This window comes from Rhinolophus hipposideros (genome assembly GCF_964194185.1).
Source record: "Rhinolophus hipposideros genome assembly, chromosome: 12".
Lineage (NCBI taxonomy): Eukaryota > Metazoa > Chordata > Mammalia > Chiroptera > Rhinolophidae > Rhinolophus > Rhinolophus hipposideros.
The window spans coordinates 58,257,817-58,284,000 of record NC_138058.1 but is presented as its reverse complement, the minus strand read 5'-3'; the positions used below and the strand labels follow the sequence as shown (position 1 = coordinate 58,284,000).

Below are 26,184 nucleotides of genomic sequence, written 5' to 3'. Positions count from 1 at the left end.
TAGAAATCAAATGAAGATGTGATCGTATGAACCCCTGGTCCTGTCCGACGCTTTTTGTTTTAATGATATGGGAACTGAGACTCAGAGAAGTTAACTTATTTCCTCGAGGTCACACAGGTGACAGAAACAGGACGGGAACCCAGACTCCTGACTTCTGGACTAAGGACCTCCCACCCTCAGGGTGGGTGTGCTGGGTTTCCACCTTTGTGGGGGCTTCTCCATGTGGTGTGTTAGGGCCCCACGGATGGTCCCAAGGGGGTGTGAGCCGCGAAGGTGTAGGACCGTTGGTTCAGCTTTCAAACATTTAAGTGCCCACTGAGCTCAGGTACTACAAAGGTGAATGAGACTGTTCCCTGCCCTCGCATGTCTCAGGGCCAGGAGAGGAGAGTGTAAGAGGAAGGGTGCCTGGGGTGCTGTGGGATCACAGAGAAGAGCCAGGCTTCTTAAAGGAGCAAATGCTTAGCTGAGTCTCTCCTCTTTTTCCGACTCTCAGCTCAGGGGCCTCTTCCCCTGGGAAGCCCTGTCTGGCCCCGCCCCCGCGGGGTTCACAGCCCCCACCCTGTTATTGCTGGTTACTCAGTGTCCCCCCCAGACTTCAGGTCCCACTGAGGACTGAGACAGCCTCGCCTGTGGCTGTGTCATCAGGGACTGTGAAGGGCAGAGTCCCTACACAGAAGCACGTAGTCAACATTCGCAGTCCGGCCAGTGGGGCCATTTGCCAACCTAGGGAGTTTAGGAAGGAAGGTGAGGGTCAGTGTGCTCCGCTGATGAGGTGCTTAAGGACGCCCAGGGGGAGCGAGCCGAGCAGGTAATGGGGCGCTCTGCTCTGCCATAGGGGGAGGGGTCAGGATCTAAGCCACAGGTTAGGGGGTTACCGCATGGGGGTGGCAATGACAGGCATGGCAGTGGTGGTGGTCCAGTGAGAGCAGATGGTGTGAGACATGCAGTGGACAAAGGTGGAGACTGGCGGTGATGGGGGAGGGGAGCCCAGGACTGAGGGAGGCTGAGAAGACGTGGTGGGAGGTGGCAGGTCGGAGCAAAGCCAGGAGGGAGAAGGCAGGTGGAGTGTGAGGCCAGGAGGGCTGAGAAGAGTAGGGTCATAGGCTTTGGGGGGATCACGGTGCCCTGGCTGCCGTGCTTGGGGTGGCAGGCCCCCACCTGAGGGCCAGGCTCTTGTTTGGGGGGGACGGGCTGCAGAGACCCCGAAGGGCAGAGTGTTTGGGGCAGTGTGCTCCTCAGTCCTTGCCTCTAAGAGAATTCTGAGGTGCTACTCCCCCCGCAGTTGTGTCCCCAGCCCAGGTGCCAGTGGCCAGGTGCTGTGGGACCATCCCTCGGACCAGTGCTGGGCCCCAGGCTCTCCCAGGCGGAAGCAGCGAGTCCAGCCTGCGAGCTTCTGGAGAAGGTGAGACTCAGTCACACCAAATGGCTTTCAAGTGCCCTGGGCAGCCTCTCTGGGGACTTTGGGCAGAGAATGGGGATTCTACCAGGCAGCTGCCCAGTCAGGGCCTGTGACCCCAGAGCAGAGCTTGGGCCTCCTTCTGGTGGGAGGAGGAGTGTGTTTAGATGCCTGGCAGTGGCCTCAAGCTACCAGCGGGTATGCTTTTTACTGTGATCCCTGCTGATAGTGCCCTTTGGTTTTAAGTGGGTGCTTTCAATTGTGTGCCTAGATAGAGGTCTACAGAGGGGGACCTTCAGAACAGGGAAGTGGGGATCTCAGCATGCACCTGGCTCCCCTAGGAATCCAGTGGAAGCTCCCAAGAGCCGCAGGGAGACAGAGGATCGGCTGTCCCTCGTGCAGCGGCCCTGGTGAGCGTTCAGCCTCCAGGCCGGTGGTGAGGAAGTCACACCTGTGTCATGATGGCAGCCAGAGTGGTGATTTTCAGGAGACCCTCTCAGCTTCTCTGCCACGGTCTGCTCTGTGACTTTCGGCTTTAGCTTCCAGCTGCAGACGATTTTCTCCACAGAGCCCCAGTGTTTTGGATGGAGAATCCGACCTGGCTACTTGTCCTTTTTCAGGCCAGTCCCCTTCCAGGCCTGTGGCTGGCACTGAGTTCGGCTCTCCTTGGGTCTGGTACCAGCCCTCGTCCGGGTACCAGGACTTTGGCCTGAGCATCAGGGTCTGATGGCTTACGTCAAGGCTCTCCAAGAAGAGGTGTGAGTGTGACAGGGATTCTGGAAGCTGGTCTGTTTGTACACTTCCTGCCCTCCCACCGGCCATGGTCCAGGCTCCCTCAGGGCCCAGTGCAAACATTTCACTTCTGGAAGGTTTGCCAGACCTTTTTCTTTCTCCTCTATGCATATGAAGCATCTTATTGCTATCTCTATGGCATGTCTCACATCTTACCTTATAAGGAACCCATGTAGGAACATACAAGGTGTGATCAAAAAATACGGTGAAAGTTTAAATAAAAAAAAATCATTAGAGTAAAAGACACATTGTCATAATCTCCCTCAAAGTATTTCCCTTCACTTCAAACACACCTATCCCATCGTTCTTGCCTATCCCATCTTCTGAAGCAGTTCTTCGACTCCTCTTTTGTGAATGTCTTTAGTTGCTCTTTCGGGGCTGCCTCAATGTTCTGAATCGATTGAAAACATTTTCCTTTCATTGTCATTTTGACTTTGGGGAAGAGCCAGAAGTTGCATGGTGCCAGATCCGGTGAATAAGGTAGATGAGGACACACCGTAGTGTTTTTATTTGACAGAAATTGCTGCACCAGAAGCGATGTGTGACATGGAGCGTTGTCATGGTGGAGGAGGACTTCCAGAACTGCTTCAGAAAGTGGCAAGAACGATGGGATAAGTGTTTGAAGCGAGGGGGAGTATTTTGACAGGGATTAATGGCAATGTGTCTTTTACTGTAATAAATTTTTTAAAATTTAAACATTCACCATATTTTTTTAATCACACCTTGTATCTTATTTCTCGAATAGATTGAAAGCCCTTTAATGACCGACCGTGGCTCACACCAGTGGAATACAATTTAGATGCAGTTCTACACAGTGTCTTGTTTCTAAAGAAACCATCAAAAGGGATATGTTTGATGGAGTCTTAAGACGGGATAACATGCACCCTAAGATCCTAAAAAAACCCCAAAACTCGGGAGTTACTAGGTCACAATTCTATTTTGGAACAACATTGTTAACATGTTTTAATATTTAAGAAAGAAAAAGATTCAGAAGATTTTTAAAGTCTTACAAAGGTTTTGGTCTAGTTTATATATGTGTTCTCACGGTAATTTCATAAATTATCTTCAAAGAATTTGTTCTAAGGTAACTTATTATGTTAAAAAAGAGCCATTAAAAAATAAAAGAAAAACACAACTGTGTATCTCCAACTGCCTGAGTGGTGCTTGGCACATTTTCGGCATTCACTGAGTGTTTGTTGAAGGAGTAATTGACAAACCGGTGTCTACACGGGAGTGGAATGTATACTGGACCACCTGAGCTTCTCTTTCCCGTCTGCGTTTGGTACATGTCAGATGCTCAGTAACAGGAATGAATTGGTTGGATGCTGGAGATTGGTGGAGGGTGGTCCCTGGGCAGAAAGCCTTCCCTAAGTATTTGTGGCCTCTCCTCTGTGCTGTGATGGAGCTGCATATCGATTCCCCTTTTCACCCGCTGAGTACCTTGTTCAGATCAGGTGCTTCCTAGGTGCTGTTGAATGAAGGAATCGACCCAAGGAGTGACTGAAGAAATGAATGACTGGGATTCACCCTGCAAGCGGCTGACTGTTACAAGGAGACAGTGCCAAAGAGTTTGCTGGTGCCTGGTGCCACCCTGGGCTCTGTGTGCCAAGCCGCTCTTGCCTCTGTCTCCCTCAGCCCCCCTTCAGCCAACACCGAATGTCCTGCTGGAGAAGCCGTCACAGCTCTCGAGTGCACATGGGAACCCTGACAGCCTCAAGCTGGATGTTCCCCTGAAGGACTGGCAGGCCAGGAATGGCCATCCCAGAAACCTTGGGGCCCTGGCTGAGGGGTCCCAGCCCCTGGTGCCCCTCCCCTCGCTAGAGTCAGAGGCCAGCAGTGTGGCCCGGGACACCACCCAGATCAAGGACAAGCTGAAGAAAAGGAGGCTGTCAGAAGGCATGACAGCATCCTCCCGAGGTAAGCCCTGGGCCCTGCCCACCCCAGGCCAGCCTCTGAATTACCTCCCACTCCCCAAGCTCCTGAAACTAACTTATTCCCCATCCCCACCTCATGCAGCCTGTCTGGATCCTGGGGGAGGCCCCAAAGGAGTTGCCCTGAGGAGTTCCATCCCCCGGGCCACCTCTCAGAGGCTGCTGAGGTTTCCCAGGCCGATGTCTGCCATCCAGAGCATGCCCACCACCCCCGAGGCCAGTGGAGCCAAGGAGAAGAGCCAGGGTCCTCCAGGAAGCATTCAGGGGCCTCAGGACAGGAGACCCAGAGCCCAGGAGGTAAGGAGGCTCTGCTGCTCTGAGCCTGGCCTCCCTGTCATCCTTCCATCCTTTATCAGCCCCTGTTCCTGAGCCCTGAGCTTCTCCACAGGTGTCTCAGGCGCTGCCCTCAGGGATGGCATTGGGAGGGGCTCAGGGCCCTCATCTCATCTCAGAGGTGCTGTGCTCCTGCTCAAGCAGAGTCTGTGGTGGCCATCTGGCCTTCTCTGGTCTAAATGTTCCAGAATTCCTCACGCTTCTGACCGTCTCCATTTTAGGCAAGGGAGTGTGGCAGGCGGAAAGAATGCTGGGTGAAGACTCAGGAGATTTGGGCTGTGGTTTCCACTCTGTCTCTCACTGGCTGTGTGACCTTGGCTGTCACTCCTCTCTCTGGGCTCCAGTTTGCACATCTATAAAAAGAGCGGATTGGACCAGATGTTTTTGAAGATTCCTTCCAGCTCTGATGTTCTAGGATTTTTCTGAAAGGAGAAGAACAGAAACAAATAATAATAACAGCAAAGGGGGTTGGAGAGGAGGTGAAGGGACCCCATACCTGTCTTGTCACCTGGAGTGATGAGGAAACAATGAACTTTGTGTGGCTGGGAAGAGATACTTCTCAGCACTGCTGACCGAGTGGCTCCTGATAGAAGGGACCACCCTTTGTGAGGGGCCTGGGAGGTGAGCATCGGGGGGAGTGTTTACCTGGACCAGAACTCTTCCCCCAACTCCCTTCCCAGGTGCAGATCTCACGTCAATACCTGCACTGCAGTGACCAGAAGATGCAAAAGTCACTGGGGGGCATTGTGATCCCACCCATCCCAAAGGCCAGGTTGCCCACTGGGACCTCCTCCTGCACACCTGGCTCCCTTCCCAGCCTCTTGCCCCCAGACCAGGATGTCCTCATGGGCCTGAGAGCCCCCCTAACACGGTAAGCAGCCCTAAGCCAACCACTTTACAGTCCTCTCTCCTTCTGTCCCCCCAAGATGTACTTGGCATCCCCATGGCTGCACCTCAGTGCTGGGGCAGGGCTTTGGGGGCCTGGGCGCGTGACAGGCAGGATCCTCACCCGTAAGCCACAGACCCAGGAAGGCTGCAGCATTGCGGCCTTGCTCTCATCCCTAACTCCCCCCAAGGCCTCCGCCTCTATCATCTACCAATTTCCTGGTGTGTGGTTGTTGCAGTGATGAATAAAATACAAAGTATTTTAAACTCTATTGAATTCATGATAGATAGCTCTTTGTTATTATATATTCTCTTGATGAATGGATGCTAAAAATACAAGCATTATCATGTATGTTTGAGGTGGGAGGAGAAGTAGTCCACGAACTTAAAAAAGGTCTTCATATCCAAAGAAAAAAAAAAAAAGAGAGAGAAGGTTGGAAAACCAGTGGGCTAGAGGATTGCTGTGTTGTAATGGATCTGGGTTTATGGCGTGTAAGTGGGACAGAAGGCTCTCTGCAGATGGCAAGCACAGCTCTGTGGTCAGTGTAGACTGATGTCTGAGCAAGTGTGTGTGTGTGTGTGTGTGAGAGAGAGAGAGAGAGAGAGAGAGAGAGAGAGAGAGAGAGAGAGAGAGAGAGAGAGAGAGAGAGAGAGAATGTGCTATGCTAGCTCACAGCCTGTGGGCCTGGCTCACCCAGCACAGCTTAGGGTCGATTTCCTGCTGGGACTTATTTCTCTCTCGTTTCATTGGGGCCGGAAGTAGTGGATTCTTCCATTTCTCGCAAGCTCTTCGTGCTCTCTGCCTCCCATGCTGCCTTCCCTCTGCACCCAGCTCTGCATTTTTCCCAACCCTTTTGGAGCACGGGAACCTGTCGGTGGACCCGCTCCTGAGTTTGAACTCTGCTCGATTCTCAGTGGCCTGCTCCACCAACTCTACTTCCTCACCGTTGAACACTCCCTCCTCCTTTCCTGCTCAGACGGCTGCCTCATCCTCCCCTCTGAGAGGCGCTCTCAGTGGCTGGAATGACTCTGATCCCAGACCAGTGGCCTTTCCTCCCATCTCACTGCTCTTAAGTTCTTTGCATTGTTTGAGCTGTTGATGCCCTTGAACTCTTCTCCTTCCTCGCCTTCCTGACTTTATACCTGCTTCTCCACCTTCCAGGCAGTTTCCTGTACACCCTCTTTTATCCATCTCTTACACGTGGCCATTCCTGAAATTTGTTCCAGGGCCCTTTGCTTCCATATTTTTGTCCTCCCCTTGGATCTTAGCTGTGCAGCTGGCTTCCAAGATCACATGGGGAGGGGAGACTTCCACATCCCCTGCTGTGCCCCGAGGTCTCCCCAGACTCAAGCTCCATGCATCCCCAGTGTCCTCATGGCTGGTGCAGCTCCAGTGTCACAGGGAGCGGGATGGGCCACCATCAGGGCAGCACCACGGAGCACCTGTTTCCCAAGCTGCCTCCTTCCCATGACCTCCTGATTTCTACCACAGTGCCGGCGTTCTCTTTGATCTTCAAATTTCTTTGATCATCTTGGACTCTTGCTCCTTTTTCTAACAGATCTGTACATCCTATCAGGTCTTTCTTAAAAAAAATAAGAAAAAGACAAAAGCTCCCACCCTTCTCTTGCCCTTGTCTTTCCTCTCAGTTTGCACTTACTAGCTCCCTCTTGGTCTCCCCCATAGCTCTTACCCTGCCTCCTTGCAGCCCTTGGCCCTGAATTCTAATGTTTCGTTTTCACTCCTCCATTCCCCTGCCCCATACACCTCACCCACACACGTCACCTTAATTGACTTCCTGGAGCCAGCAACTTAAAAATGAGTCTCCTTGGTCTGACCTTCAACGTGCCCCAGCTCCCCACTCCACATTCTTCCTCCTGTGTTGCTCTGTAGGAACCTTGCCACTGCTCCAGACATCCTGTGCATGTGCCAAGCCATGGGGCACCTCCCCTCCTGTGTCCCTGCAGCCCCAGCACCAGCCATTCACCCTTCAGTACCACCAGCCCCAGCTCTATGTCTGCCCTCACTCCTCAGGGTGGCAGGGACTGAAGCGCCTTCTCTGTGCCGCCTACATGGCCTCCGTGGACTGCCTGGCCACCCCTTTTACTGCTTTGTTTAACTTTTATATAAACCTCATTCTAGTTTTTAACTTGGAATGTTAAAGCATACATGGAAAGAAGACTCCATTACCACTTCATTCATCCATCCATCCATCTATTCCTTCATTTACTCACTTAACAGCTTTAAGCACCTACTATGTGCCAGGCATTTTGCCAGGGGCTGCAGAAACAAAGCCAGTCCAGACAGTGTCTCTTCTAGGTACTCACGAGAGAGATTTACAAGGTAACCATTGAATCAGAGTCCAGTGAGGTAAGTGCTAAGATAGAAGACTGCCCGTCATTCTGGGGGTTCCAGTGGAAAATGACCTCAAGGCCGGGAAGACTTCCTGGTGGAGGTGAGGGCTGAGCTGAGTTTTGAAGGCTGTGGGAGACATTTCGAGATAGAGAAGAGGGAGAGATGTGAAGGAGGAGAGACTGAGACATTTAGGGAGCCAGAGGGGCCCCCCTGACCTCCACTGTCCCCTGGCATAGGGGGATCTGGGCAGTTACTGAAGTGGGCTCTCCTATTGCCTATTCTCCGGCCACCCCGGCCTGAGTCATTCTGCTGAATGAATCCTCTGAGGCCAGAGCACAGGATGTTGTGTCCCATTCCTTTTGTTGTGGCTTCTTACTCTATCAGCCCCCAGTCGCTTCTGATGTCTATGCATTTCCCACTGAGAAGAGAAAATCCATGTTGGATAATGCATAACTGGTCTTCACGGAAGTACAAGCTCCACGAGGGCAGGGATTGTCGTCTGTACTATGGATGCTTGCCTTCCAGCATCGAGAACAGTGTCGGCACATAGTAGGCCCTTAAGAAATAACTGTTCAATGAGTAAATGGTGCTACCTATTTTATAAATAACAAACAAACAAACAAAAGAAAAAAATTTAAAAAACAAAATTAAATTGAAAACAAGAAAGAAAACACCAATGCAGGAATGCCCATCTTCCCTTCCTATGGGTAGTTTAGGTTTGAAGCTCTAGAACACACAGCAGGGATTTCCCATCAGCAGCAAAGGGGGTCAATTCGTCTAGACTCCCTGGAGGTAGGGGAGGGGGTGCAGAGGAGAGGGGGTTACTAATGAGAGGAGAAGGGACTTAGGGGTCTTAGAGCTCTCCAGGGCTGGGGCAGTTTGGAGGACTTGAACTCAGTCTGCTCTGAGCTGGGGGGGATATTTACCACTTATCTGCTGCAGGGCACAGCAGGAGACAGGGCTTCCTTCAAGATAACAGTTTCCATGTGGAGACCAGCTTCCCCGGAATCAAGGGGCTATGCAGCCAGAAAATGGGGCTCAGAGCTGTGTCTGGACACGCCGCCTGCCCCTGAGTTTGCAGAAGGAGCTGCATTTCCTGCAGCTTTGAACCCCTGGCCAAGAGCCTCTTTACAGGGCCACCCACAGCGCCCTCCGCCGTGTCCTGCACCTCGGCCATCACCCCATCCTTGAGTGACCTACCCTGGGCTCTTCACAGCAGCATGTCTCCCTTGCCATCTCTCATGGTGCTTTTTCTTCTCCATTCTTTTAAGATTGGTTCGTGAGAATGGGCCTCGGGAGAAGACCCCTAAATCTCTTGGTATGTACTCTCTATACGCACCCTCATTTGTCATTCAACTCTTGGGTTCCTGGGCTGGGTCATGGGATCAGAATTAGGGCCAGAGGAGACCTGAGAGCTCTCCGACCCAAGCACCTCATTTTACACCAGGAAGGCTGGTGCCACCTGTGGTGCCACGCTAGTGGCCTGTACCTGTGCATGTTGATGGGCACCAGTGTGTGTAGCTTCACCACGACCTATCCGAGAGAGAAGGCACTGTCCCCATTGGACTGACAAAGGGATGACTGAGGCTCAGAGCTGGACCTTCTCCTGGTCACAGAGTGTGGAAGGCAGCCAGCCCCATCACCTCTGCCCTCAGGCCCACATGGCTCCAGAGCTGGCGCTCTCCACAGAGTAGTGCGGCTGCTTCTGCACTATTTTAAGCAAGTAGAGGAGAGTATTCCTTGCCAGACAGAGAGAGAAGTTAAATCATATCCCACAAATCCCTAAGTCACCGGTCCCGGAAGATTTCAGTGTCAGGAAATAGAGACAACAGGGCTGGAAGTGAGGCAGGGGCCAGGCAGGGGGCCGAGGCACAGAGAGGCTTCAGAAGAGGGAGGAGGAGGCGCTTGGGCCTGGTGACCTCACTGTGGAGAGGCTGGTCGGCTGACTGGAAGCTGAGCCCGGGGCAGGATAGGTGAGGGGACCTGGGCAGAGCACCTTGTGTCTGGCTGCAGGCTGTGGGGGTTGGAGGCAGCTGCCGTGTGCTAACCAGCAAGAGGGGCAGACTCCTAGTCCCGCTTCCCCGCTTCCCGCAGGCCACTCTGTAATCAGCTCAGCAGGCGGGTCAGTCAGCGAGGGGCGGCTATTGCCCAAGAGGCCCCAGGATCAGGATGTGCAGCTGAGCCTGAGAGGCAGGCCCGGCACAGAAACCTCTGTGGCAACTGTGTCTCCCTCACATCCCAGGCTGAGCTACCGCGGGGTGACGCACGCTGGCACCCTGAGAGTTCCTTAATAGCCACCCCTGAGAATGCCGGCGTGGGGGTTTGAGGCAGGACATCCAGTCCGCAACCTCTCCCTCGTCTGCCTGACTAGTTGATGCTGGTTGGGCAGGCTCTGCTCCAACAAGGTTTTCTAGGGTGTGTCTTAGAGGTGTAGGTGACGAGGGGGGAGGATACAAAATAGTAAAGTCCTTACAGGAATCCCTGACCCTGTCGCTGTCAGCCGGGGGTAACATTGCCTTCTACGTGTATTGCATCTGGTATGCAGGGGGCTGATGTGGTCTTGTCTGAAGCTGAGGGCTTCCCCAAACCTTGTGGCATTCCTGCAGTCCTTGCACAGGTCAGCTGGCACCTGGACACCTGTGCCCTCTGCCCCACCTCTTACTTTTGGGCAGATGGAAACTTCTCTATATCCTCCTCCTCCTTGGCTCTTGAACCTTCTCCAGGGCCTTGGGTGCTCCCAGCACCAAGTAGAGGAGACCTTCACAGAAGGCATCGGCTGGGCAGAGGACCAGTGTGACCTGGGAGCCCTGCCAGGGGCCCAGCCTCAGATGCCCTTTCCAGCCGCAGGCAGCCCTTGATGGTGGCCCCCATCCCAGTGGACCCAATTTTTAGGTCCATCCAAGGATGATGAACTCCAAACTTTGTGAGCAGGAGAACCTGGCTAACATTTCTTTAATGAAAAAAACCCTAATGAACCTATCCCTACTCTGCTTCCATAATCAGACATGGATTTTTAAAGTCATTTGATTGGGAAAATATAGAATGACAAAGAAATACTATGGATTTGATGCAATTTGGGAATGAAGTTATATTTTATCAATCACAAGAGCCTCTGAGGGTCATTGGATCTCAGCTTTCCTGCCCCTGCCTGCAAAATGAGAGGAGTAGATTAGCGTTAGTTAGTTCTCTAGTGCCTTCATGCTGTGTCATAATCTCAGACAGGTGCATGGGGCTAAAAAATTAGTCAGTGGGTTCATTTTATTTATTTTTGTTTCCTGAGGTGCCTCCCAGGTAAGATAAATTTATATTTCCAGGAAATATCTTAGATAACAGATCTGACCCTGTTTCTTGCTCAGCTTCTCCCCCTCCCCTTCCCTATATTAGAATAAGATGTGCAGTAACTGTAGAATGGATGGATAGACGGATGGATGGATGAATGAAAGGAGGAGGATATTGGTCCTTGGGCAGCCCATTCTGTGCCTGCCAGTGCACCTCTATAGAGTAAATTTAACTTATGTCTTTCTCCATTCAGGAAGCATTGGGCAGAAGAATTGAGGGTAGAGGGCTTAGGCAGTAAAACGTGATACCAACCACAGGGTCACAGAGCTTCAGGGACAGCCCAAAGGGATGGCTGCTGCTTCAGGCTGCTGGGTATCCTCAGCTCCATTCTTGTCCTTGACTCCTCAGAACCAAAACCTTTGGCCCCACCCGTCAGAGACAGATCTGCTGCCCCTGAGAAGCCTGCTCTGCTTGCATCTCAGTCTGCTCCTACACTGACAGCCTTTTCCTTCGGCCAAGCCAAAGAAGCCCATTCCTTGCAAAAAGCAGAGGACCAACAGGAGAGCAGCACCAAGGTATCTGGAACGCGAGGGGAAGAGGAAGCCGGGGTCAGAGTGGACCACTGGCTGAACACAAGCCTGTTTTTTGAAAATGTACAAGTGTGGGTTCAACTTGAGGAAAGCAAGGAAGAGGCCCAAGGCAGCTCCCCTAGTACATAAGGCTAGAACCCATAGATGGCCTTGGGGAGAAGGCTGAAGAAAAGAAGAGAAATAACAGAGAGAAGGGGAAAGATGAGGGTGAGGGGGACTAAGTGGAGGGAAGAGTGCAGTGAGGAGCTGAGGGCAGAGATGAGGGAGGAAGGGAGGGCAGAAGGAGGTCACAAGTGGTTAGGTTCGGAAGGAAGCAGGATGTGGGGGAGAGAGCAGAGGGGCTTAGGTGAACCAAGCCGAGTAATTTGAGCCAACACCCAATATAGCAACCGGGAGGCAGCTGACTCAGAGACAGATCAGCCAAAGGCTCTGCTTGACAGGCTGACAAACAGCTCGTACTTCTAAGGTGACCTTGGCGCAGATGATTCTCTTCCCTGGTCTGGATGAATTCAGGAAAGCTGGGAGAGTCACTGTTATGGGGACTTATTGCTCTTTCTTTGAAACAGAGATATAAAAGTGCAGTAAACATCTTGAAGGCCTGCTATGTACGTGTCCTATTAGGACTGGCATCCTGATGATGGTAATAGGTCCAGGCCCACAGTCCTCCCACTGCAGTGAGTGTGACAGAGCATGAAAGTGAGGAAGAAGGACTTAGTGCTGTGAAATGAGTCTCCACCTCCCCTTGGCCCCTCAGTTCCATGGTCAGACCCCAGACCCTGGCACTGCCTAGTAACTTCCCCCCCACCCGCATCTCAAGTTCAAGCATCCCATTCGTTCAGACCATCTCCTATGGTTCTAGCTCCATCCGTCTAATGTCTCAGCTCCAGCACGTGTTCCTTCTCTTGCATCAGTGGTCTTCTCCTTGAAACTGGATGGTTCCTATCAGCTTCTTAGCTCTGTTCTTTCTTTCATGTTAAGAAAACAAAACCAGAACAATTGTCTGAAAAACCAGAACCCATTCTTTCCTGAGTCCACTGCAGTCAGGCTTTGGTCCCCACCGTCCACTGCAACTGCCCACATTGAGGTCGCTGATGACCGCCACCTGCCAGGCACAGCCTATCTCAGTCCTCTTCTAACTTGACCCATCAGCCACTTTTGTGGCACGTCCTCCTTGAATTCCTCACCTGCTAGGGGATGGTTTCTTTCTTGGTTCTCAGCCTACATCAGGGGCCGCTCCTTCCTAGTCCTTCTTCGCTGGCCCCTCCTCATCTTCCTGATCTCTGCACACCAGAGACCCCCAGGGCTCAGACCTCTGGGCTCTTGTCCATTCCTACTGACGCCTGTGACCTGATCCATGGCATTAAGTGCCATCTATACGCCAAGGACCCCTAAGTGTCCCTCTCCAGCCCAGGCCTTCCCTTGACCTCAAGAACCAGTTGAATTATATAAATATGTAAATATACATACATACATACATACGTATATATATATATATATATATATATATATATATATATATATTAGTACTCACCATTCAGTTTAGGTATCTAATTATCTTTCAAACTTACCTTGTCAAAAACTCAACTGTTGACACCGTACTCCCCCAACACCTCTTTCCCCAGTGTCCCCTCTCAGTGAGTGGCAAAAAAAGGCAACTCCAGCCTTCCAGCTGCTCCGGCCAAAATTATTGGGCCCATGCTTGCCCCCACACCTCACACGTTAACAAAGCAGTGGGCTCTCCTTTGACACATTTCATGAATGACCATTCTACCGTCCCCATTCCCGCTCTCCTAGTGCAAATCCCCTCACCCCATCACGTGGGAACCCTTGGTTCTATTTTCGCAACTTCTTGTGAGTCTTAAATGTTTTCAAAATAAGTTATAAAACATGATACCTAGAAAGTCCCCTCCCCAGATGGAAGTCAGATCATGTCACTCCTCCGCTCCAAACCGTCAGTGGCTTGTTGTCTTTCTGAGGAAAAGCCCGAGTCCTCACCATGGACCCCAGGGCCCAGCGGACGGTTGCTCCTGCCCCTACCCCGCCGCCTCCGACCTTGTGTCCTACCATCCTGACTTGGGGCGCTCCAGCCAGGGTCCTGCTCTCTGCCCAGCTCACTCCAGGCTCAGGGCCTCTGCCTTCGCTGTTCCCTCTGCTTAGAACACTTCTCGAAAGCTGCGTAGCCGCTCCCTCCCTTCATTTATGTGTCTACCTACCCTCACACCCTTGGCCAGTTCCCCGGGGCCCTCCTACCTAAAGCAGGAGCCCTGTCGCTCTCTGTCCCTTACTTTCCTTCTGGCACATATCACCCGATGTTGGAGACGGGTCAGTTTGTTCTCTGTCCCGGTGTCTCCATTCCATGGCAGCTCTTTGGGAGCAAGGACTTTGTCATTTTTGTTCACTCCCAGAATGGCGACTGGCACATAGGAGACCTTCACATGTCTGAGCCACTGAATGACAGTACAGAAAGTTGGGTCCCCAAGGGTAATGGACTTTGCCTTGACCATGTGGCAGGTCCCGGTCACCATCTCCAAGTCTGCCCAGGAGAAGATGCGGCTGAAGCAGACGAAGGAGATGGAGTTGTTCCGGAGGGCGAAGGAGCCAGAGAGGGAGAGGGAGCTTGCGTCCCAGAGCCTGGCCACCCGGGGGACTGTGATGAAGGAAGGTACTGGGTGCTTGGGGCAGAATTCCCGCAGGCTGGGGAGATTTCTTGGCCAACACCTTGGCCAAAAGAGAGGCTGCCACAGCTCGCCCCCTGCCCACCCTGAGACTGGACAGGGAGCCATGCCTGCTCTGTCACAGCCCGCTCTTGGGCCCATGACCAAAGGAGGACACGGGCCGGGGACAGACAAAACAGATTCCATGCTATGGCTTCCTCTGCCTCCACAGGCCTCCTTCCTCTCCGGGGCAGCAGGGCCCTGTCTGTACCCACCAGGCTGAGCAGCCCCCGCAGAAACAACACGGGCGTCATCCTGAGGAAGCGGGCCACCCGGGCCTCACTGCCCAGCATCCCCGTCAGCAAGCAGGAGCCCAGCTTTGTCCGCCATGCTTCAGGTGGGTCCCGGGCCAGCTGGCACGGGGTACGTGTCCCTCTCACTGTGCTGCCTCTGGATGCTTTGGGGCCTGGCAAAGGTGAGCTCGGCTGCTCTGCTTCTGCCTGATGCAGCCTGGGGTGTGGTTACCTCGCCAGAAAGAGGAACAGAGTCTGGGAGTCAAAAGCACCTGTGGGCCGGGCTGGGAACCCAGGGCATCACAACGGGAATTGTGGATGGCTGGGCAGCTGTGTCCAGCCTGTGTGACCTGTCCTAGAGCACTAGACCTGTCCAGTGCACCAGGACCACAGATGCTGGGAAATAGCATCCATGGCAGTAGCTGGAAACACCGGGAGGAGGAAGAGGGGATTCTGGGAAGGCCCTGGGTTCCTGCATGTTGCCTCATAAAATGTGGGGGCTGGATAGTCCTGGGTACAGACTAGGGTCCGAGGACCCAAAGCTCCTGTGGGACGCTCAGAAAGGTGTCGAGGGACAATGGAGGCGCTGTCCCCATTCTCCCAGAGGAACGTCTATTTTGCCTCACCTTTTTGTACACCGGGTGTCCCTGCGAGATTTCATTTAAAAAGATTTTGCTACTAAGGAACATTTGAAAACCACCAACGTGGTTCCAAGTTTAAGTGTAGGATGTGGTAGGACAATAATGGTAGAACAGAGTCTTGTTTGTTGTGCCGGGAATAATATCGACTCACCTCCTTTTCCATCCTCTTTCTATCCTTCTGACTCCATCAGGTAGAAAGTCTTCATTTGCTGTTAGTCTTTACCACCTCTTTAAGACTTGTGAATATCCTTTTTAAACAAAGAGATCTTCCTTCAGGTCTGAGCCATCAGAAGCTGGCTGTAATTTTATAGCTAGAGTTTCTCATGTTCTTTTACTGTAAATATTTACCGTAAATATCATATTCTATGACAAATAATATTAGCTTACCAATTGATTATGGTAGTTGCAAAAGTTTCCCTTTAAAATAAACTTATATAGGCTTTAAAAAGTGGTTTGATTTCGAGAGAAACATCATATAAATAAAAGCACAGGTAATTAAGAGATACGGCAAAAAACCGTGAAACTGGTAATTGAATGGTTGATACTTGGGAAATATTGACCTATCTAATCCACCCCACTCATTTTAAACGGAAGAATTGAGACCCAGAGACTCAAGGTCACCCAAGGTCACACAAGGTGATGATGGCCTATAGGGACAAAGACTGGCTAGTGACTCTTGCTCCAATGGCAGCGCTGAGGAGAGAATGCAGGGATGAGATCTTTGTGTTTGGCTTTAAGTAAAAGGACTGCCCATCAACTCAGATTTTCCCAGGACCTCCTCCTGGGTACGCCAGAGTGAAAACCGTGCCAGTGGAGATGAAGTGAGAGGTGGCAGTGAGAGCTCTGGATTGAGAGGAGACCTTCTTGTCCTGGCTGTGCTGCCAAAGGAACTGAGGGACTGTTGGGGGGTGGCGGAGCTAGTTTCTCTGGGCCTCTGATGCTTCAACTGTGTGATTCGGGCATTAGATGAGATAGACAGCCTCTAAACTGACTTCCTGTTCAGGGATTTTCTGATTCTAGCATCTGTCCCCAAGGAAGGAGGGCCTAGAAAACATGATCTGGTTTTTGAATATCCCTGCTTATTGTCAGTCCCTACAAGTGTGGCCACATCTTGACCACTTGGGTGCCAGTAAGCTACATTGTCTCCTCGCTGCTTTCATTGTCCCCTGCTTCCTCTGGCCGTTGGCCTTTGTATTGCTTACCTGCCTGGGGGCAACTTCACAAAAGGATGGAAAGAGAAGCTAATACCACAGGCTCCTGGGTGGGGATGAGGTTAGAGGGCCACCAAAGTGAGTAGGAAAGTCATTCCTGGGCAGACCCCAACCACAGATAGGGCTGGGTTGGACTGCATCACTGGCTCAGTGGGCTAGGTCACGTGACACCAAGCAGCAGATCACAGGCTTGTTTGTTTATAATAATAAGGTGGGCAAAGGCAGAAGTGCGAAATGTCAACAAAAGGTAGAGTGAGGTGGTCTCCATGGCTCCCCAGGGAGCAGAGCTCAGGAGCTGGCTTTTCAGCTGTCACCAGTCCCTTCTCCCTGATGCCCTGTATGGTGGGCTCCGAGCTGCTGACCAAGCCTTGGGTTCTCCTGGTGAAAGCTACCATGTTTCTTTTCTTTTTCTGTGACTGCAGCTAACTCATTACCTGCAGTGCTTACTTTGGTGTCTCCCGAGTGGGAAGAAGAGGACGAGGAGATGGATCTTCGAGGCTTTAAGGAGTTGAGGCCTTTCTCAAACCCAGAACTGGGGTTGATGGATGCCCTCCAGTGCCTCAACCGTAGCGACTGGTGAGCTGACACCTTCCCCTTCATATGCTGTGGCCGGGGGAGAGCTCAGAATAGCTCCTACCCCCCCAGCTGCCCTTCTCTCCCACTGTTAGGACTGGCCCCATGGAAGGAGGAGTGTGTGTGTGTGTATTTGTGTGTGTGTGAGAGTCCAGCCTCCTGTGTCTGCCCTGCGACCTCCAACATCCCTGTGCACTGCTCTGTGGCACACCAGAGCCAAGAGGGGCAAGTGGAAATTTGGCTCCACAACATTTCCTTAGGGTGTCTTGGGATGGTCACAGCCCTTCATTTCTCTAGATCAAGTTCAATCTGCCCCCAGTGTTCCTACCACTCTACTAGCTGACACGCAATCTAGTCGTGGGCAACACAATGACCGGGGGCCAGAACACTTGCAGGAAGCCCTCCCGTCTGCAGGCCTCACATTCAAGTACCTTCTGTTGAAGGCACTGGCTTTGTGTCAGGCGTGGGCCCAGGTCATGGGGGTGGGTTTCCCTCTTGGTGAGGGTGAGCCATAAAATGGCTTTTGCTGGACTGTTAGAATTTCAGGCTGGGTGTTAAACCAGGAAACCCTGCCTTCAGGGCCATTGAATCCCACCCTGCTGTGGGGAGGGGGAGGGTGGTGGTGTGGGTGCCCCTGGTTTACAGAGAGAGCAGGGCTCCTCCCTCCCGCCTGCCCATGACAGGGCCTGGCCTTGCTTTTCAGGCAGATGAAAGAGAAGGGCCTGGTGAGTATCCGGCGCCTGGCGGCCTGTCACTCGGACGTCCTCACTGGGAGGCTACACGATGTGTCCTTGGCCGTGACTGGAGAGGTAAGGCCTCCCAAACAGATCGCGTTCCATTGTGTCTCCGAAAATAAGACCTAGCCAGACCATCAGCTCTAATGAGCTTTTTGGAGCAAAAATTAATGTAAGACCTGGTCTTATTTTAATATAAGACCTGGTATAATATAATATAATATAATATAATATAATATAATATAATATAATATAATATAATATAATATAATATAATATACGATACCGGGTCTTATATTAAGTTTTGCTCCAAAAGATGCTTAGAGCTGATGGTCCGGTGAGGTCTTCTTTTCGGGGACACATGGTATGTAGTCTGCCCCAGCCTCCAGCCAGTCCCCCTTCCGTGGGGCTGCTGGTCAGTGCAGGCCACACAGCAGCCACAGAGGGACCCATGGTTCCCTGGAACATGTGAATCCTTAGCTTGTTTTTCAGACTTCAGCCAGTGAGGTGGGAAGTAGCCACCCATTTCTCAGATTGGAAGATTGAATCCTGGGGTTTCCTTATTTCTATGTCACAGCCCTGCATTGTCCTCTGTACTCAAAATGCCAGGCCAGTTGTAGCATTTCCTAAGTGCTTTATCCCAGGGGGCTGGGGCTCGGCCTCGGCGGAGCCCAAAGGGGCAATAAGGTACATCTTATTACAGGTGGGGTGCATGGTCCCCCCACCCCTTGGGAATAGACTGTTCTAGTGAGGGGGCTTGTGAAAATCAAACTGAACATTATTTGTGAAAGTACTCTGAAGACAAAGTGTTGTACAAATTTCAGATGATAATGATGGAATTAGTAATTATGATATAACAGCAGCAGCCATAATATATATTTTTAAATGGGGCTGTTTTGCCCAGAGCTGCTGTAAGGTTTTCGTTTTAGCCTGGTCAGGCCTAGGCCTGGTGCTAGGGTGGAGGCGGCAGAAGAGGGTGGTATAGTGCCCCATTCTTGGCATATTCTGGAGCCTTTGGCAAGATCCAGCCGTCCTGGAGGGTCCCTCTCTCATCTCTCTCCAAGGTCACCAACCTCCGCTCCAAGGTGTCCCGCTTGGCCATCAGCACCCTGGGAGACCTCTTCCGGGCCTTGAAGAAGAACATGGACCAGGAAGCTGAAGAAATTGCCCGCTGCCTGCTCCAGAAAATGGGGAACACCAGCGAGTTCATCCAGAGAGCGGCCAACCGGTCCCTGGGGGCCATGGTGGAGCACGTGACACCTGCTCGCTCCCTGGTGGCCCTCACCTCGGCAGGCATCTAGTATGTGGTGGCCAGTTGTCTGAGGGGTGGGAATGGTCCAGGTAGGTGAGGCAAATGGAGTGGCCCTGGGTTGGGAGGGGGTGTGGAGCAAGTTCCTCAAGAGTTCAGCAGGGGGACAAAGACCCCTACTTCCTGGCAGGCTTCTCTCCCTCCTTTCCTGGGCCAGGCGGTGGGGCGGGGGGGTGGTGATGAGGTGAAATAAGGGCAGCCCAGAGCCTTGGCTGGTAGGGGAAAGATTCCCCATTTTTCTTTAGCTTTGTTCTGCTAAAGACTGGGGAGCTCACAGTGGCCATGTGACGTCCCTGGAGACAGGGCTGCAGTCTGAGGAGCTCCTGCCCCTCTCCCAAGGGAGGGGCATTTCTTTCTGATGAAATCTGGGCTGTCAGATGAGCAAGGCACAAAATCTCACCCTTTAGCTGGCACAGCTTGGCCTTCCCTTGGAGAGGAGGAAGGGACTGGCTTCTACTGGAGCTTTTCTGCAGCCAGATTTGCTTTCCCTTTACATAAAAACCCAAACCAAAAGCAAAACCAAAAGCATTTCTCAAGCCCTTTCTCCCACATGGCAAAACAACTCTCAGCCCCAGTAAACCAGTCATAACTCTGGGCAGGGAGGTTTCTCAGACAGACCACAGGGTGGGATGTGTTGAGCAGCCCCAGGCTTTTGATAATGGCACCACAGCCCAGTGCAAAGGGCAGGGGCTCTGGAACCAGGTTGCCTGGTTCACATCCCAAATTGTTACTTAACTTCCCTGTGCCTCAGTTTCCTCATCTGTAAAATGGGGATCATAATAACATTGTTGTGAGGAGTACATGGATTGGTTCATTTAGAACAATGCCTGCCTCTACCTAACGTTCATCAAGTGCTTACCGTGGCTATTATTAACTTGGAAGAAATTAACTGTACTTTTTCCTGGATTCCTCCCTTTTTGCCTCAGCTTCCTTACCTGCCAGATGACAATAATAGTAGCTATGGAGTTCAAAAGATAATGGTTTGAAGGTGCTCGGTAGGGTGTGTGGCACCGAGGGTATGCTCACTACAATCTGTGACAGCTGATCATTGTTCAGGAACCAGGGTCAGGTGTATCAGGGGAGCCTTGATTTCCTGAGGAGCTGGCTAAAATGCAGATTCTGATTCGGGTGCTGTTCCCTGGACCACACTGAGTAGGGAGAACCCAGAGGTCTCCCTTTGTGTTCCACTGAGATGGACTGGAAGGGGCGGGGGCGGGGCCGGTGTTACCAATGGGCTGTGGACACACAGGCCCTGCTTCAATAGGCAAAAAAGGAAGAGGTGACATCCTGATGGGTTTCTTTTGGAAGATTTCAGGTTCCCTCGTTACAGCTACGAAATCACCCATCAACCTCTGTCCCTCCGTCCTTCTCAATTCAGCTCGATGCGTGCTCAGTAAGCTTCCACTAAGGTTGGCATATGCCAGGCACCAGTAGCACTGGGGATTCAGCTGAGAGGGAGACTAGGTGCCTACTCCCTGGGAGCTCCAGCCTATACCTCCCAGGGCACAGGGACAGTGCTACCCCAGGGAGCATCTCGGTCTGCCTGGGGCTAGGGAAGACAGAGGAAATGTTGACCAGGTGGGATCTTTCCAGGTGGAGAAAGTATGGGGAAATGCATTTAGACAAAGGCAGACTCCAAGTTCAGGAAGGTACAGGGAACGGTGGGCACAGGTGTCTGTGGGGAGCACCAAGTGGCTTCACTCTTTCTTCCCTGTCCCATTGTTGCTGTCATCATCCTTATTTCTATTGTTTGGAAGTGACTACTCTTTCCTCAAAGGTTCCCCTTAGCCCACATGGGATAGAATTCATGCTGCGACAGGCATGAAACATGGACACACAATTGTAGGTCCCATGTGTGCCAGTCTAGGCACCCCCACACCTCATTCCTTGATTGAACTCTTGACCGTGATTGTGTTTCCTTTCAGCCATCGAAACCCCTCAGTCCGGAAATGCACTGCTAAGCACCTGTTGGCTGTCCTGGAGCACATCGGGGCCGAGAAACTTCTCTCGGGCACCAGGGACAGCACAGAAGTGCTGGTGCACAACCTGGTGAGGCTGGCCCAGGACTCCAACCAGGACACCAGGTAATGTGAGGCCAGGGGCCTGGGGCCGCTGACCTGGCCAGCCCTGGGCAGAGAAGGCAACCAGCCAGTCCTCAGGGTCCTGGCTTCCCTGGATCGTGTCGGGGGACAACTAGATCAACAGAAGCCACGTCCTTTCCTTGCAGCTGTGGTCCCATGTCTCCCCACCCTCATAGCCAGGCCCACTCAGGGAATGGTCGGCGCTCCCACCTCCACTTTCTCACCTTCAAGTCTCTTTCTCGCCACTTCGGTCTTGGTCTTGTTCTTGCCCCTCCCGGCTCCACTCTCTGCAAAGACCACTTATTCATTTTTTTAAAAAATAGACATTTAATGAGCCCTCTTTTCATTGTTTTGGATATGCTAGTGAATGAAAAATTAGGCTTCTGCTGTCTTGGAGTTTAGCTCCTATTGGGTAGACGAATAATAAACAAATAAATAATTATGATAATTTGAGATACAGAGAAAGGATAGAGAGGAAAAAAGAGGTAATGGAGAATGGGTTGGGGGCTACTTTAGACTGAGAGTTGGGGGAGATCTTTCTAAAGGTGACATTTCAATTGAGACCTGATAGCTGGTGGGAGCCATCTCTTTGAGGATCTGGGTGCGAGCGAGCGCCCCAGGCAAAGGAAATGGTACAAAGGCCCTTTGGATGGGAATAAGCTTGGTGTTCAAGGAGAGAAAGGATAGGCTGGGGGGGGGCACAGTGAGTGATGGCAGTGGTGGGCGGGGCCAGCCCAGGGAGGGCCTCATGGGCCCTGGTCAGGAGTCAGGATTTTGGTTTGTGTGCGACCAGAAGTCACTGGAGGATTTTTTAGTAGAAGCATGAGGCAGTATTAGATGGCTTTTAGCAGGAGAGTGATAGGTTCTGATTGTCTTTAAAACCTCCGGTTGGGGTACAGTTAATCACACTTCTCAGTGCACAGCATGTTATTACCCTGTCTGGAGACCGCACCATACCCCACGCAGCTCCGAGGGCACCTCCACACTGTGTTCTGTGTTGTATTCCAGGCTGGGCATTCACGGTGGCAGTCTGAGGGGATGCCCTGGAGGGATGCAGTGCATGCCATTTCTCCCACCTTCTTCACTGCAACAGTGCTGCACCTGACATTGTACGTGCCCCCGATGGAGCCCAGGGAGAATGTCTTTGAAATATGCCCAGGAGCAGTATTGTGGTCGGGGCACATGTCCACTAGGCAGCCCAAGCATAGCCAGCAGCTCTCCTGCCTGCTGCTCCCTCCGCCTCCCTCCTGCCTGCGGCTCCCGTGGCTTTCCCTGAGCTGTGTCATCACTTCCCTTGGCTGCAGCCACAGTACAGTCTGATGCTTCCCAACCTCTTGCCCCAGCTCACACGTTCTCAGTCCCATATCACTGATGCCGCCATAGGACCTATCATGGGGATGCCCCGCTGTCATCTTCAGTGTGAATTGTCCCTAGATTACTCATGGCCTTATCCCCAAACCTGCTTCTCCAGCTGTGTTCTCTCTATTGTTAAAAGTTACTATTATTTACTGAGGCATCTGAGATGCAAAATGGGGAATTTCACACTTCATTGATTCTAAGACACATTTCCTCCCTACACGTTAATATCTTATAATCAGAGGCCTCTCACAGTTGCTGTTAGCCAGGCGGCAATTATGACTTAGGTTTTATTATCTGCACATTGGCTAACACGGTCATTGTTGCTCATAGTATAAATCTTTGAATTAAATTTTGCATTGTAGGAACTACACTGTGAGCCTTTCTTTGCTTGTTAGCCTTTTATATTTATTTTAAGAAGTCACCAAGGATGCTCTGTGGGGAATTGTTGAGTTTAATTGCCGTTTAAAATGTCTTAGAAATATTGCACTCTTACTCGGCATTTAAATGAAAAGTTGTTGCATATGAGAAGAGGCATGGGAATAGTGATGGGGTATAAATTAGGTATTAATGTGAACACTCGTCATTGAAGGAATGACCCAAATTCTACGTTGTCTTGCAAAGCAACCACCAAGTACTTTACGCGGCCTAAGGAAGGACACTACCCCCAGGTAATGCTGCCTTCTGCTTCTAAGACCGCAGGAAAAGGGTCGTCTTCACACAGGGGGCAGTGTCACTGAAAGCAGTGAACATTGCCAGTGTTTTCTTTTTCTGTTTTTCCTTAGTGGAAAATAAATTAATGATGCATTTTACCGTCAATAAAGCCGTAGGTTAAGCAAATATGATCATTCGCGATGCTTTATGCTCTACTTCCAATCAGCTACCAAGTCCTGCAGTTTCAATTTCCTTAGCAGCTCTTGAATCTGATCATCCCTTCGCACCCCCACTCTGTTGCCTTACTTCAGGCCTTTATGGTCTCTTGCCTGGACTATTATAGTGGTCCCCCAATAGCTCTCCTGGCCCCCAGCCTTGTCCCCAAAGATCCTCCACACTGCTGCCAGAGACAATTTAACTAAAGTGAAAATATGATCCTTCCTTCCTCAGCTTCACGTTGCCTGCAGGCTAAAGCCCAACTCAGTCCCATCTCCCTAACCTGGTCCCACCTTCTTCTCCTGCCTATTCTCTTTCTGAGTCCAGTCTTGCCCGCTGTTCTCCAACTGCACACATGCTGACGTGTCAGATTGTCTTGTAGACCCTAGAATGGCTTCCTGCCTCCCATTTACTCCCCAATCTTGTCCCGCTGTGACAGGATCACTCCGTAATCCTGCCCCTTCCTCATTTTTTGAGTCCCAACCCAAGGGTCACCTTTCTGCGAAGCCTTCCCTGATCCCCTTCCTCACCCACCACTATTCACCAGGTAGCGTTGACCACTCCCTCCTCTACTGCCCTATTGCACCCTTCCTCAGACTTCTAAATATATCTAAATCTCCCACACACAAAAAAATTAAGCACATTTTGGTGTAGCCATTCAACAGTATTACGTAGCCATTAAAAAGGATGACACAGGAAGATGATTAATGATAAAGTGAAAAAAGCTGGATACAACTTTTGATATTCTGATATCATTCTGATATCAACTAAAAAATGTAGGTGCATGGAAAAAAGACTAAGAACATGTGACAATATAATAGTGGTTTTCTCTTGGTAATGGGTGTATGGATGTTGGTGAATCTAGTCTTTAACTGGTTAGCGATTATTGTCATAATTAGAAAAAGTATTAAAAACTCACTTACTGTAATTAGAAAACTACATAAAATTGTAAAACAAATTTGTGCTGCATCTCTGTGGCTGTTTCTTCATCTTGCTCTTCTTCCTGTGGCAGGTTTTATGGCCGGAAGATGGTGAATATCTTGATGTCGAACCTGAAGTTTGATGCATTCCTGAAGCAGTCACTCCCATCCCATGACTTGCGGAAGGTCATGGCGGCCATTAAACAGAGGGTGAGTTGGAGCGTGAGTGGGTCATCAGGGGTGGGGGACCAGAACTAAGCCTGGCAACCCTCATGCTGGTCGGGGTGGGAGGTGTACCCCAGAGGCTGTTATTTCATCCATGACACCTGCCAGGTGGGATAAATGTAATTTCCTTCCCCGTGCTCAGACTGGTCCTACCCCTCGCTGCTTGCTTCCCTGGAGCCTCCCTGGGCCTCCATGCCTCCATCTGTGAAATGGGGGTCTTGACCCCCATTACTTGGCCCAGACTACTAATGCTGTGGAAGACTTGACTGTGTCCTCCTAAGCTCTCCCAGGTGGAAGAGGTTATTTCTTTTGTTATGGTCTAGGCTGGAGTGTCTGGCAGTTCCCCTGAGGGTACTCCTTTTGGCTCAAGTTCTGTATGTATTTTCAAGGGAATAGAAGATAGTGATGAACTTCCATCTGCCAAAGGCCCCAAGGTGTCGAGGAGTCTGGTGGTGTGTGAGAATGAGCTGCCAGGTGAGGACAGGTATGGCTGCTCTTGTCTCTCTGGGGCTCCACATCCAAGACTGCTGATGAAGGCAGCCAGTGATGGCTCTGGGAGGGAGTGTGGACAGGGGCTATGGCTGAGACCTAGTTGGGTCTGCAGCACTAGTGGGAAAATGTACAGGATGTGTTCCCTCACGCAAATTTCAGGGACACCAAATCCTGGGTTCAGGAGCCTCTGCCAGTGGAACTGGGTTCCTGCAGTCTTGGCCGAGGGGGTGCAATTCCACTAGTATAGGTGGGTCCTGTTGTGGGTCAGGCTATCTGGGTGAGCTCAGCATTTCTCCATTCTCTGAGAGCAGCAGATCCTTTCATCCTCAGGGTGGCCAGCGAGGGTCTAGTTTAGAGGCAGAGTTGGGACAAAAACAGATGAAGTTGCCATGTTTAATTTTAGTTGCAGGGGGCACAGCCCACCATCCCTTGTGGGACTCGAGGACTTGAACCGGCAACCTTGTGGTTGAGAGCCCGCGCTCCAACCAACTGAGCCATCCAGGAGGCAGCTCAGCTCAAGGTGCCGTGTTCAATCTTAGTTGCAGGGGGCGGAGCCCACCATCCCTTGCGGGACTCGAGGAATTGAACTGGCAACCTTGTGGTTGAGAGCCCACTGGCCCATGTGGGAATCGAACCGGCAGCCCTCGGAGTTAGGAGCATGGAGCTCCAACCGCCTGAGCCACCGGGCCGGCCTAGAACATGCCTTTTTACTCTACGAGATTCCACGAGATTCAGCTCACTTGTCACCTTCCCCCAGAAGTTCTCTCTGAGACTCTGTGCCCCGTGTCCTCTGGGGGGACAGGGGGTTCTCATTCTTTAGTCCTCTGTCAGCCCATGGCGTCCGACCTGTGTTGTCTCGCGTTGGTCTGTGGGCCCCGTAGGGCAAAGACCACATCTCTCATCTCCTTGTTCTCAGTACTCAGCACAGCTCTTGGCACTTGGTAGGCAGAGTGAGGAATGTAGAAATTAGTGACGGAATGAATGATGCTGGGCTCTGTTGGGTGGGACTTAGGTTTAGGGCTTGAGCTCAAAGACCCAGGCTCTGACCTGGGGTAGGGCTAAGAGGTCTTTATGGGGTTGCTCTCTTGCTGGCTGGAACGGGCCAGGGGGGGTATGGTGGGTGTATGATCCCAGCATAGGAGAACAGGGCTTCTTAAATTTCCCTAGTTACTGGAGGACTATGAGCAGGGCCTAGACAGGCAGGGGTCAGGATTTGCCCCACTCTTTGATTAAATGTGCACCCGTTGGTCAGCAATGGATTCCCAT

General features: G+C 51.6%; 1 protein-coding gene across 1 annotated transcript in view; it reads left to right on the top strand.

Annotated features, from left to right (window-relative positions):
* Window positions 1–878: 878 nt before the first annotated feature.
* The window catches only part of TOGARAM2 (TOG array regulator of axonemal microtubules 2), a gene marked incomplete at its 5' end in the record, with an annotated part of 38,856 nt that continues 13,550 nt past the window's right edge, over window positions 879–26,184 (top strand). Inside the window, 17 exons of the mRNA XM_081068850.1 lie at window positions 879–919; window positions 1,283–1,402; window positions 1,738–1,806; window positions 2,033–2,117; window positions 3,835–4,105; window positions 4,205–4,416; window positions 5,133–5,323; window positions 8,962–9,008; window positions 11,378–11,544; window positions 14,071–14,221; window positions 14,446–14,610; window positions 16,781–16,934; window positions 17,635–17,740; window positions 18,730–18,965; window positions 20,900–21,058; window positions 24,294–24,411; window positions 24,816–24,910. Coding sequence (XP_080924976.1) covers window positions 879–919; window positions 1,283–1,402; window positions 1,738–1,806; window positions 2,033–2,117; window positions 3,835–4,105; window positions 4,205–4,416; window positions 5,133–5,323; window positions 8,962–9,008; window positions 11,378–11,544; window positions 14,071–14,221; window positions 14,446–14,610; window positions 16,781–16,934; window positions 17,635–17,740; window positions 18,730–18,965; window positions 20,900–21,058; window positions 24,294–24,411; window positions 24,816–24,910 — 2,387 coding nt within the window. The remainder of the gene's footprint in view (window positions 920–1,282; window positions 1,403–1,737; window positions 1,807–2,032; window positions 2,118–3,834; window positions 4,106–4,204; window positions 4,417–5,132; window positions 5,324–8,961; window positions 9,009–11,377; window positions 11,545–14,070; window positions 14,222–14,445; window positions 14,611–16,780; window positions 16,935–17,634; window positions 17,741–18,729; window positions 18,966–20,899; window positions 21,059–24,293; window positions 24,412–24,815; window positions 24,911–26,184) is intronic.